Source organism: Myxocyprinus asiaticus, chromosome 13 (assembly GCF_019703515.2).
Source record: "Myxocyprinus asiaticus isolate MX2 ecotype Aquarium Trade chromosome 13, UBuf_Myxa_2, whole genome shotgun sequence".
In the NCBI taxonomy this organism is placed as follows: Eukaryota; Metazoa; Chordata; class Actinopteri; order Cypriniformes; family Catostomidae; genus Myxocyprinus; species Myxocyprinus asiaticus.
In genome coordinates, this window is record NC_059356.1 from 1,587,244 (window position 1) to 1,599,821 (window position 12,578).

Here is a 12,578-nt window from a genome sequence, read left to right on the forward strand (position 1 = left end):
TGATAAACTTTTTAACAGCAAGAAATGAATGTTTTTTTATTTATTTTATTTGAATCTTTTTTTGTATTTTAACTTTAAAATCTTAAAATAATAAACACTAAAATTAGATGAAGACTGCTTTATTCTACATGTGCACATTCATGAACACTGCAATGTTGAGATCATATGGCCAGCTGAATATTTCCTAGTGCAACATACACAAAAATATTACTCAATGCACCTTAAAGGAATAGTAAACTACAAAAGAAAAACTGTGCAAAACAAATACTCCAAGGAAACCTCACTGATTAAGCAGGATTGCTCAGAAACCAAACTAAATAGCAAGATACCTTCTCGCTGCAAAGCGTGTACCCAGAGCTCCTCCAGATAATCTTTAATTCTCCAGCTGAAAGGCATGGTGCAACCCATGTTTCTGTCAACAGCAATATAGTTCTGGACCAAGATCGTCTTTGTCCCGGAGCTGTTACAGATAGAGTGTTTTCAGTTACACCAAGACATTCCTCTAAGGCCAGAAACACTCTATGCAAGTACACAATCCCAACGAACATATCTTCATAACATGCATTCGACTCAAGAGGATCATAGAGTAACCCTCAAATGTTTGTACCATTAAACTGGATGTGTTATTAATCAGGTAGCTTGCAATAAACATTCAGTATCAGCGTTCATGCACTTGCATAGGTTAGGTGTCTGGCTTAAGTGGTTACAAAATCAATCTTGACTCCAAAGAATAACATACTTGTTGTCCACTTTTGTGAAAGGAACATTCAGTAACTTTGCATTTCCGAAAATGTCCAACCATAGTTTCTTCAATGGTTCTCCAGAATTTTCATCCAGCAAAAGGTTGAGATTGCAGTCACGATCAATAATTGAAATGAGTTGGGCCAAGATAGGAGTAACTAATGCTTGCACTCGCTTCCACAGGGCATGTCTGAGAAAGCAAATTGAAAAAATATTAGCCTGAAAGTGAAGTTTTTTGAGACGTAAGGTATAGCTTCCGAAGGTCAGTAAAGCTTAGTCAATCTGATAAGATTCCACGTGAAACATCCATCCATGTAACTTCTAGTCGTTTGAAAAATGCACACTTGCTCTCTTTACACTTACCTAAATGTCCCACCCTCCTGCAAGGCATCAATATTCTGTGCTTCTTTGGAGACCCAGCTCTTGGCCGAAATTGTGTTTTCATCGAGAGTCAGCAGTAGCGAGTGAAGTCGCTGCTTGACAGTTTTCAGAAATGCAGCTGGTAATATAAATATCTAAATATCAGTGACAACTTATAATAAAGTTAATAAAAACTGTAAAAATAATAGCACTGGCAATCGCTCTCAGACCTTGAAGAGTCTCGTTGTCAGTCAAGAGCATTAGCAGAATCTCTACTCTCCTGGTGCTGCGGGTGCCTGCCTCAGTCTGATCTCTGAGCATGCCAACTGCACTCTGAACACAGCTACGCACGAGCGCTGAGGTGTCCAAAAATTGTTTCAAGCCCTGTACCAATAGGACATGAAAAAGAACATTTTGACCTACTGAGTCCACCTAGATTCTAATGAACATGACAGATGTTCAACATATACTCTAAATATATTGCTGTTGTTGACCCACAGTATTGTCTTCTAGCTCCATCTTCTCTTGTTCGGCCTCTGTGTACATGTTCTCAACCTCCATAGCTGCAAGCAATAAAATTCAGATTTCCTGAGGTTTCTGGTCATGCCTTTAAAGGCAACTTTCAATCATTTAAAATTAAACCATGAAATCCACCATCACCTTCATCTGCTTTCTCCTCAAACAGCTGGCTGATGGTCAGACATTGCAAGGCTTTTATATCAGAGACAATCTCTTTTGATCTTCTGAGGTCATCAATATGGACTGACTGCCATGGGCCTTAAAAGAATCTTTAATGAGTTTTTGTTAAAAACAAACAAAATGGTGTCCAGTGATGCAAGCAAACCGTTGTCTTACCACCATGAAATCCAACATAGGAAGTTCCACCATCCATTCTTGGTAGTTTAGTGATGAAGTAAACAAAAATCTTTCCATTGTCCTCTTTCCTGAATTTGTTAATTTCATTGACAGAAGAATACCTGGAAATATATTTCAAATTCAAATCATGCTGCTTTGATTGCATTTACTGATCAACAAAAAGGTGCCACCGACCAGATCAAACTCACTTTGCAGATGCAATGACGTTCAAACTTTGGGAGCCTTCATCAAAATCGTTTTGGATGATCAGTATCTTGTTCCCGGTGGTGTTTTCCAAGTAATTCCTAAATAAAGAAAACAGTTTTAACTCTAACTGTAATAAAGAATGTGTATGTAAGTTATGATGTAATATATGGTGATGATCAAGCACAGAGTGGTTTTTGAATACCTGATTTTCTTGAGGAATGAGTGTTCCGTGTCAAACTGCTGTAGTGAAAGGAGCTCTATATTTTTAACTATATTCCGTAGCTGTGCAGATTCTGCTGCTGTCAGAAGTCTTGAGAATGTTGTCACCTACAAGATTAGGACAAGGTTGTGTACCACATTGTTTTTTGCTAACCTAATAAGAACATTACTGCATAGAAATAAATGTTTTGGATTGCTCTAGAGTACAAATCAAATAAAAAAAAAACAAAACAAAAAACATTACAATAGCTTTACCTCTGTGAAAAAGGCATGGCTAAGCTCTGCTTGCTGTGTATGAGAGAGGATAAAGTCAGCAAGGGAGCTATGCTTCTGGTCTTCAAAGTACACCCTTGACAAGTGTTCACTTTCCACACTGGAGAGAGCAGTGCAGTCTAGTCGAACCACTGCATCTGGTGTAGCACAGTTCAGAAGGATCAATTTTGCCTCATCTAAGAGGCATTTTCTAGGATCTGAAAGCTCAATTTGCCCTTTGAGCTGCTCTGTAACTTGCAGAACAACAGAAGCACAAGTGTCAGAGTGGTAGCCAATGAAAATATCTGCTGGAAGATAATGCCGTTCTTGGGGAGCACTTGACTGTTGGCCTTTAGCAGCACTAAAGAGTTTAACCCAGTTTTCAAGCTCCTTAACAAGCTCCTTTTGCTCATTCTTCAGTACAGTACTAATGTCAAGAAAATGTTTCTCAAGCCTGTTGATCAAAGGAATTGGAAACTGCTTGTAGACAACCTCTTTCTCCTCAATGACAATGAGCCTGAAATTTTTGTGCACTCTGCATTTTACCCTGTGGGTTCCAAGTCCCAAATCCACATATTTCTGACCTCCAAGACAAACGTAATATTGGTTGAGAGCATCATACAAGCTTTCATACAAGTTCTGCAGGTTCAGGAGCACAATGGTTTGACCAGTTTCCATACAAATCTTCACACGGTTAATGTTACGGCATATCTGAGTATACTCCTGGTCTTTCGGAAAGCTTGAGCCAAAGATGATCTCTGGTTGACACTGCTCTGAAAAAAATGTTTGCTGAAGAATCCGAAGAGCTGCATAGTTTTTGGTCAGAACCAGCAGGTATCTACATTCCTCATCTTGGCCAATGGCTGTTATGTTCTCTCTTACAAGCTCAATGGCACTGATCCTTTCAAGCTTGGTTTTGATATTTAGTCTGCTGGTGAACACTGTGACAGCATCCACATTATCTTTGCCACTGAAGTTCCTTAGCACAGCCTTCACAATATGTTCTGCACTAGGCTTCTGATCAGAGGCTTTGGCAACAGCAAACATCATCTTTATCAAGCTGTAATAGTCTCTCAGGCCAAAGAAACCTTTTCCGCCTTTCTTATAGATGTTGAGGTATGCGCAAGCAAATGGCTGAAAGTAATCTCTCACTCTCTCAAGAATCATGGCATCTGAGGAACAAATGCCTTTGGCACTCTCAATCAATTCCTTCTCATCAGGATCACCACGAGAAACAAATATTCCTCTATTCATCTTTGCTGGGTCCAAAGCCCAGTTAGAGATACCGATGAATCCCACCTTTTTGTGGGGTACTGGCTGATCATCTATGCACCCCTCTTCCAGCAAAGGATGTAGAGTTTTAAGGGGCATTTTCAAGGAATCTTCAGCCAAGCCTATCTCATCTAGAACTACCACTGAGACATACTCTGTTAGATTCTTGCCTTCCTGAAAACGAGCACATTGCTTGAATGTATTAATGATCCCATCTGGTGTAGAATGAGGACTGCACTGAAAGGACACAAGATGGACCTGCTTCAGCTTTCTGAACAAATCAGAATGGGCCGCCTGGCCTTGCATGCCATCTGCAACCAGAGTTTTAGACAGGGACTTCGAGCTTCCAGGTTTTCCAACCAAGAAGAGGGGTATTCGTAGTTCAATGCAAATGACCATCATGAATACATTTTCCTTTAAGGCACTGTTTCGAGCAATGGTTTCACCCATTGGAACTCCACTCAGAAATAGATCCTGAATAACTGAGATTTCCTGAATCACTTTCATTGGGCTGTAGGTCTCTGGGAGGTACTGGCAGATTTTTCTTCTGTATTTGTCTTTGTCCTCTAAGCAGGCATGGTAACATACACCAACAGCCATAAGCAATGACCACAGAATTGGATTTCTTTCATTAGTATCCCTCTGATTTTGTTCAATTCTCTCTGTCCTCTGAATACTTTCAAACTTGCAAAGCTCTGAGAGTAACATTTTATTGTTTTTGTAGAACCAGCCAAAAACTTGCATGCAGCGCTCTACATCCCTCAGACTCACAAAACTACATTCGTCGTTTGTTGTTCGCATATACCTCTGTGAAGCTGACAGAACATCTGTGATGGTTGTGATAAAGCTATCATCAATGGAATGGGTTTCTACTACCCTTTCAACAATCTGCTTGATGTACATTTTCTCAGTATGGTCATTGAGCTGTCCAAAGTCCCAAACTAGTGGAATCATGCTAGGCGGTAAAGCCTGCACTCTGTACACAAGCTGACGAAGAGGAATGGATCCAAGTTTTTCGTCTGTTTCCTCAGCTTTAACTCTGTATCCCAAACCAGCTGACTCCAGTCTCTGGATCATTTTGTCTGTATGTTTCCTGTATGGGTTACAAGCTGCAATGATTTGCAAGCCAGTGTTGCGTGCCAAATCCTCTCCCTCACCAGTGTTGTCACAGAGGACTTCCTTAATGCTGCTTATGGCCTCTGTTGTGTTTGCCTCATCAAAAAACAACACAGAGTCAAAACCATAATCCTGCTTGTTCCTTAATGCCATGGTCTCTGCCTCTCTAACTTTGGTGTAAATCATGTCTGAACTTGTTCCTCCATGAACCTTGACTAGTTTCATGTTGTCAGTGGCAACTCCACTTCTGTGCATCTCACAAAGGAATTTTATTAGCCTGGTCTTCCCACAACCTGTCTCACCCATGATTATGACAGGAATCCCACAGCGAAAGCGCATATGAATTGCCAACATTTTCAAAATGTTGTCTGTAGTGAGCTCGTATGTTTCATCTGGGTCAAGAGGCCACTGTATTCCCAAGACCCTTGAAAGTCTCTCAATTTTCTCCCATCTCTGGAGCTGGTCAAAATCTATATTGAAAGGAACTTTCTGTAGTTTAAGGCCCTCGTAAAGCTCTCTGGTCATGATGTTACTTTTGATCAATGTGTCTGTTGATGGATCAATTGCATCAACCCCATTCTGTGCATTTGGCTGAAGATGAAAGCCAATAAATGTCATGGACTCGTGATCATCATTGAAGAAAATATATGGATGTGGTTCTGACTCCCATCGTTTTCTTATCCTAAAGGGAGCCAAGTCCTCTTCATTGGCACCAGAAATGTCATTGTGCAGTCTTCCTGGACTCTGGTCAGAGATGCTAAGTGAAGGAGTGGCAAAATCCTTAGCCATGAGAATCATGAACTCAACAACAAAACTTTTGAATCCTATCAGAATGTCCCCTATGATAGAAACATTACAGAATACAGATCTCTCACAATCCCGAAGCTGCAAGTTCAGGAACCAGGCAAAATTCCTCAACTCTGCCCAAGAGGGGTCTATGATGCCGCAGTACACAAACAACATCTGCAAGCATTCAACATGAGTTCCCTCAACTCCGTTGTACATGAAACCATCCAAACTGACACCATTGTAGAAACGTTGTAGGTACTGGTAAGGACGTTGGTAGGCTTCACTTTTGAACTCTTGGTCATCCATAAGGGGGTCATCACACTCCTCCTTGATTCTCATTTCCAACTCAAGGACCTCTTTGGGTGGACGACAGTAGATACTTGGAAACACATCCAGGAAGGTAGAGTGGACTTTTGCACCCTGCCATGAAAAGGCCAAAAAACACATGAGGTATCAGTCTGATTAATGCCAAAAAAACCTAGATTTATATAATGTGTAATGCATTTATGATGCATCTCAATTATGAAATGGGAATTTACTTACAGCTTGTGTGCCATTGCGGGATGCACCACCAACAGGTCTAAGGACCTCAATGACATACAAGTTCTTATTATTGCTTTTCCACATGTTTCCTTCTGAGTCCATGAGGTATCCAAGGATTAATAGCCTGAATAGAAATTCATGGAGTCCTTTTTTTACCTGCAAGTACGTAATCAATGATTTATATGGAAAAACAACTACAAAAAATGTTATCTGTAAACCAAAAAAAAAAAAAAACTGGTAGATACCGTGGTGGTGATGTCAAAATGAAAGACTGAAAGCTCCTTTTTCTTGGGGCTGTTGAGCAAGTACCGAAGGATGACATTTTCATCAACTCTTGGCTCAATCAACCTGATGCAGTTCAGCTGCGAAGACTTCTTGGTCATCGTCTTCAATTTCTCATACATTCGTTTAATGTAAAGTGATTTTCCTAGGAAGCATCACGCAGAACACATTTTATTTTTACAATTTGCAAATTCATTCAAACAATTCAAAACCTTTATGCATACTCACCCACTCCAGATCTTTCAGAAGAAACAACTCCCACAAACTGCCTGTCTTTGAACACAGCGGCAGCACTGGATACATCATCTGGAACTGTAAAATGCCTAACAAGGTATTGCTGAATACTGCTCAGTGGTTCTTTAGGAACCAAGTGCAACCTAAATTGACTAAAAGCTGAGGGAAGGTATGCATGTTCTTTATTAGAGCTGCATACCAACACCAGTCTGTAATCATTTCTACACAGTGCCTTTTGATGCTGAAAGAATTGCTCCACTTTGTAGCTCACTTCGTAGGTAAGCTGGTCCACGTAGAGCATTGTGTAGATCTTCTTTCCCTTATAGCCAGCAGTGAGACAGCGCCTGAAGAAAAGTTCCACTTCTTCATATGGAGTGGAAGCACTACAGAGGAGTACTTCATCATAGGTTGGCAGAGGCTCATCTTTGCTGCTCATGTAAATTGAAATGCAAGACGTCAGCATTTCTTCAGAGGGGCAGATGATGAGATTTGGTCTTCCACTAGCCAGTCCATTTGGCAGTTCTCTCTGAATATTCCTTGTTCCCGTAACCTTTAAGGAATCTCCCTCATATTCACTGGGGCTGGTGGCCAAAATTTCAAGAAGATATCCAAGACTTGCAACATCAAGGGAGTCTGGCAGGAAATTTTTCATGTCTCGCATGTAAGCATTCCAAACCACATCTAGCTTTTCTGACCCACTAGCTTGCCCCAACTGACTTGCGAAGTCATCAAACGATGGGCAGGGCTCATCAACATGCATATAATTCTCAACGATACAGGGGACTATCACAAAGGTTTGAAAGTCTAAGTCATCATTTTGCTCAGGACCCTTCTTTATTGCTTCGTATTGCAGCCTGTGCCAGGCTTGCCTCAAATCTGAAGGGGAGCAATTAGGCTTGACAAAGGAGAGCATCATATGAACTTGATCTTTCATATTAGTCACATTTGTCTGGGTGAGCTGACTGCACAGGTAAACTACCTGTTCTGCAGTAAAATAGTTTAAGTAGTAATGCCGAGATCTCTGCTTGTTCATGAAATCTTTCCAGAAGCATAGGCATCTCTCCATTTTCTTACAGACTTCTGGCAGCTGTTCTGTAACATCTCCTTCAACCATGATAACACTAACAACACTCCCTAAGTTAAAGTCCATAATGATGCATGCTTCATTACTGTTACAGTTGATGTTTGCCTGCCAGTGTCTGAACAGTGGATTTCCAGCAGCAAATAAATCCATAAATGCAGAGGCCAGCCTCTGCACACTGGCAAAGACCTGGAACAAGAAAAATAAAAATAAAACATTTAGGGATAATTACAATTGTCATAGTGAAAAGATAGCAGTTAATAACAGTTAATAGGTCAGAAGTCACCTCTGCAAATCGATCGACTTCATATTGGCCTTGATCTCCTTTGCCAGACATTAGCATCAATTTATTTTGAAGGTCCCTGAGGTCTTCAAGAGAGTAATTGCGTGTCTCACTGCCCTCATCATTCTCCTCTATGATCTGCAGCTTCATAATATTTTCCAAACATAACTGAAAAAAGAAAAGCAATATTCAAGGGTTGAGATTTCCCAAATACTGTTGCATCAATCAAACCTTTCAATAACAGTAAAGAGAGGCAAAAAAAAAACAAAAAAAAACATTGCACTAATGTTATATGTCACTGCTCCTCATGGAAACCTTGCTGGAAAAATCCAGGTGATAATTGTTTTAGAACACGGTATTTGGTTTCTAACTGGTCTCCCACCAGAGCCAGGTGCCCACCAGCTGATAGCCCAGCTGGTTAACCTCCTAAACCAGCAAACATTTTCCAAAACACCCAACACCTTCAGCTGTTTTTAGAAGGACTTTCCAGAGAATTGTTGTGCAATGTTAGCAAAAACCTGAGAGTTTATAAACATTTCTATGTATCTTTAGAGGTCTATTTCTATTCAATCAGTGATGACAAACCTTCTTTTGGTTTTGCGCACTGATGATGTAGATGCCGTTTTTGTTGATAGCTGATGCCAGAGATAGAGAAGACAGCTCCACTGACCCATGGCTGTCCTTGACTGTCTTCAACCATTCTATGTGCCTAGCAGAATCATGCTGAACCCAGAGATAATGTTCATGAACAAGAATGTAACAAATCTATTCTTCTTCCTCTGGTTCTCAAAACTAGCAGTACATCTTACCAATTTTTTGGGGAGGTTGGGGTCATTATCAAGTGCCTTCCACAATTTCTTCAGCATCTCTTTAAAGAGCTTAAAGCCAGCATCTGGTTTTAAATCATAGAGCATTGAAGAGTAGCCAAGAACAGCATCATGAAAACAGGCCACACGGTCCACATCCAAATCATTCTCTCCCGCAGAGATGGAGGCCAAATCCACAAATACTTTCAACTCATTTATGTCTGAAGTGATGAAAGAGGATGTTGCAGAATAACATTTGCTTACAAAAGAGCATAACAATTATGAAATAACCTTCAACAGCAAGTGTGAACACCTTAATTTACCTTCAAGTGCCTCTTTAACCCACATAACAAAGTTCTTTCTGAGGCCTAGCTCCTCAAGGCACAGTCTCCGGGACTCCGTGATGTCTACAAGAACAGTTTTTGCCTGCATTAACTCATTGTCAATGCTGTCAAGACGCTCCTTTTTAAAATCCAAGTGTGTCTGAAAGAAAGAAAGTGTCATGGGTTTACCCTATTCATTGTCTGCTTAAAATAAAAATGCAATTATTAAATAATTGGCTTTAGGGTGAAGCAACCAGCTTCTCCAAAAGGAATTCAACACATGATTACTGTTTTCAAACAGTAGGGATGTCAAAAGTACTGGTACTTCAGTACAAAGTCGGTAGTAAAATTTAAAAAGATGTCACGATACCAGTGTTTATGCAGTTATGCGGTACGGGTAGTACCGACTTAATTAGATACCCACACGATGACTGACTGACAAAATTAATGCAAAAAATAATACTACTGTATATATAGCTTGAAGCTTCCGTTAAAAACAAATGGCAAAATAAAAGCTCACATCAAAATAAAAGCTAGATGCCTGAAATTATAGAAATTGCGACAGAAATATATTACAACTGTATAGTAAAATGTAATATTCACTGTAATAATAATAATAATAAAAATGGTAATAAAAATAATGCAAACTAAGCAATACAATACAAACAAGAGTGCTGTTGTACTGAATAAAAGTTTGGTAAAAGAAAAATGCAATGGTATGTTGAAAAGTATTTGTTCTATTTTTACTTGTTTAACATTTTAGATATTAATTTGATTTCTTATCACTTATTGATTACCTACTTAAAAACACTTAAGTAATGCAACACTTTAAGGAAACAAGCATTTTGATTAATTTATTATTTACATTGCACTTTTTAAATAGCCTAAAGGAGTGTGTTCAATAACACATTACAATATTTTTGCTGTGGTATCGAAATTGGTATCGAGAACTGTGAAATTTCACTGGTATTGACACAGACTACTAAAATTTTGGTTACAAATTATCGTGACCACCCTATCAAACAGATTTTCCAAACACTCTTCCACACTGCCATTGGTTGAAAACCAGACAGTCCCGCCCCAAACTCCATTTGAAGACCCCATGGTGCTACGTTAGGCTGCTTGAGATGCTCAAACAAACAAGCCAATGTGTGGTGATGTGGGCATGGCTGAGCGGAGTCTGTGGAGAGCGAGTAAGGATTGACACCGTTGGGAAATTATCTCTAACAGCTATTTGTGTTTGGAGTGAGAGCTAAGAGGGATAAAAGGGCAGTTCAGACCGCCAGAGGGGAGAGAGTGATGCACACAGCTGTGTTACAGTGTGTGCATTTATTCTATGCTGAAAAGCAAACCTTGTGTTTGTACTGAAAAGTATTGTTAAATAAAAGACTACGTGGATTGTTTGTCCGGCTCCCGCTTCCTCCTTCACAAGAGAGTTTGTGATCTATCACACAATGTTAACACAGGTTGGGGGGATTCACCTTCAAATGGCTTGGTTATTGTTGAGTATTTTGAAACCGAAAAAAAATAAATTATACATGACCTTTAAGTCTTTATCTAACCATAGGGAGCATCACGGTGAAAATTACAGTACATGACTTACAGCCACAAGCAACTTCTCCAAGACTTGAAAGTCTCCTTGTAGGCACAGGGTTTGTTTGACCATCGTTACCACCTGAGCTGATGCTACTGCAAGATATAGCTCATGGTACTGCTCGATCTGCTGGATTCTTGTCTGGACCCATCGTTGGCCATCACTGAGGTCCAGTTTGCACATGATTGCAAAATCCGCTGCCAGTTCATCATACTTTCCCTTGTAGGCTTTGAAAGTTACATCAACATCTTCAAAAGTGATGCTACCATCTCTAAGCCCTTTGTATATGTTTTTGTATTCATCGTGGCATGGCTCAAATACGTCATTGTAAATCTCTTCAAGTGTAATAAACAATTCATCCTCCGGGTTAGATTCCTCAGCATCTTCATCATCATTCCTTCTCATGACATACTTTTTAGCCTCATTCACCCAACACATTTTGAAAATGTAGCTGTCCTTAAAGGTGTTTAGGATCTCTGCCATAAATTGGATCTCATCATCAAGCTTAAAGTAGGTGACTACTCCCGAATTTTCAGTGGGAATTTGGTTTAATAAATGAACTTCCATGAACCAGTCCAGGTCTTTCTCATCAATGTCAATATTGTGTTTTTCTTCCAACCCTTCAAAATCAACTGTAAAAGAGAGGACATCTAATATTATTTGATATGTATTTATATTTTTCAATCAAAGCATTTCATGATTGTGTTCGATAGAAAGCATATACCTGTCACATGTTCCTGTAGATTGCAGCACATTGTAATGAGAACCTCCACTAGCGTGCTCTCATGATAAACAGCCTTCACCTCCTTTTGTCTAGACTGAAGGAGCCTCTTCATGGCATTGGTGTCCTTGTATTGTTCACTGTCACAAAAACAGTCTGGAAAAACAGTAGGGTCATGACATTACTGTTAGTGTAAAATTTCACATCCAAAACAAGATCTAGATGGTATCTGTGAGTATTTTTACCTAAATCAAGCAGTTCTAAGAAAGTGCTCTGCTTATGGAGGATGTGATTGAGAAGCTTTATCTTGATTTTCCCGTTGACAAGCTGATTTAAAACGTTTGTGAATACGGAGGTTGCCATGTCAAATTTCTCTTTAGCCTCATCAGAAAGCTGTTCAAACATTTTTTCATCAGCGCCTGAAGAACGAAAAAAAGCAAAGGTCATTGATTCACAGAAAAAGAGCAGAAACATTTAACTTAAGAATGGCATGCTGAGGGAAACCTTAGAAATACCATGAAGCTGAAAAATATTTTTGGCGGCAGTCCAATCCATAAGATGTTGGAGAATCACTTCTTCATCGTCCAGATACGTCCCTTTGTCATCTCTTGGCCAGGACTTTAGGATGATGGTGGACACAAGCTTTCCAAATTTCCAGTTTACTCTGTATCTACTGAATCTCTCAAAAAGCCTCCCCTCAGATTTAGTCTGTTAAAAAGTAGGCTTTATTTGTACTTGCTTTCCACAACAGCACCTGTGTTCAGCCTTATTTAAATGCTTAAACTGCAAAAACGCATGTTTCTTCATCAGTATTTTTCTAATTTACTTGAGGCAAAATTGCGCAAGATATTAAGACTTGTCTTGTTTTAAGCATAAACTCCACCAAATATTGTTGGTGCT

General features: G+C 39.6%; 1 protein-coding gene across 2 annotated transcripts in view; it reads right to left on the minus strand.

Annotated features, from left to right (window-relative positions):
* rnf213a (ring finger protein 213a) overlaps positions 1–12,578 on the minus strand; it is a 104,428-nt gene that overhangs the window by 52,530 nt on the left and 39,320 nt on the right. Inside the window, exons 18-38 of one of the 2 annotated variants that reach the window (XM_051714302.1) lie at positions 12,194–12,386; positions 11,924–12,097; positions 11,682–11,834; positions 10,967–11,589; positions 9,364–9,523; positions 9,044–9,261; positions 8,820–8,957; positions 8,238–8,402; positions 6,865–8,140; positions 6,600–6,781; positions 6,355–6,510; positions 2,638–6,231; positions 2,366–2,490; positions 2,166–2,261; positions 1,957–2,078; positions 1,762–1,878; positions 1,600–1,664; positions 1,332–1,485; positions 1,105–1,240; positions 740–931; positions 330–460 (exon numbers count right to left, since the gene is read on the minus strand). In XM_051714302.1, the coding sequence (XP_051570262.1) occupies positions 330–460; positions 740–931; positions 1,105–1,240; positions 1,332–1,485; positions 1,600–1,664; positions 1,762–1,878; positions 1,957–2,078; positions 2,166–2,261; positions 2,366–2,490; positions 2,638–6,231; positions 6,355–6,510; positions 6,600–6,781; positions 6,865–8,140; positions 8,238–8,402; positions 8,820–8,957; positions 9,044–9,261; positions 9,364–9,523; positions 10,967–11,589; positions 11,682–11,834; positions 11,924–12,097; positions 12,194–12,386 (8,170 nt within the window). Of the gene's footprint in view, positions 1–329; positions 461–739; positions 932–1,104; positions 1,241–1,331; positions 1,486–1,599; positions 1,665–1,761; positions 1,879–1,956; positions 2,079–2,165; positions 2,262–2,365; positions 2,491–2,637; positions 6,232–6,354; positions 6,511–6,599; positions 6,782–6,864; positions 8,141–8,237; positions 8,403–8,819; positions 8,958–9,043; positions 9,262–9,363; positions 9,524–10,966; positions 11,608–11,681; positions 11,835–11,923; positions 12,098–12,193; positions 12,387–12,578 lie in introns of both variants that reach the window. The other variant, XM_051714301.1, reaches the window with a different exon arrangement.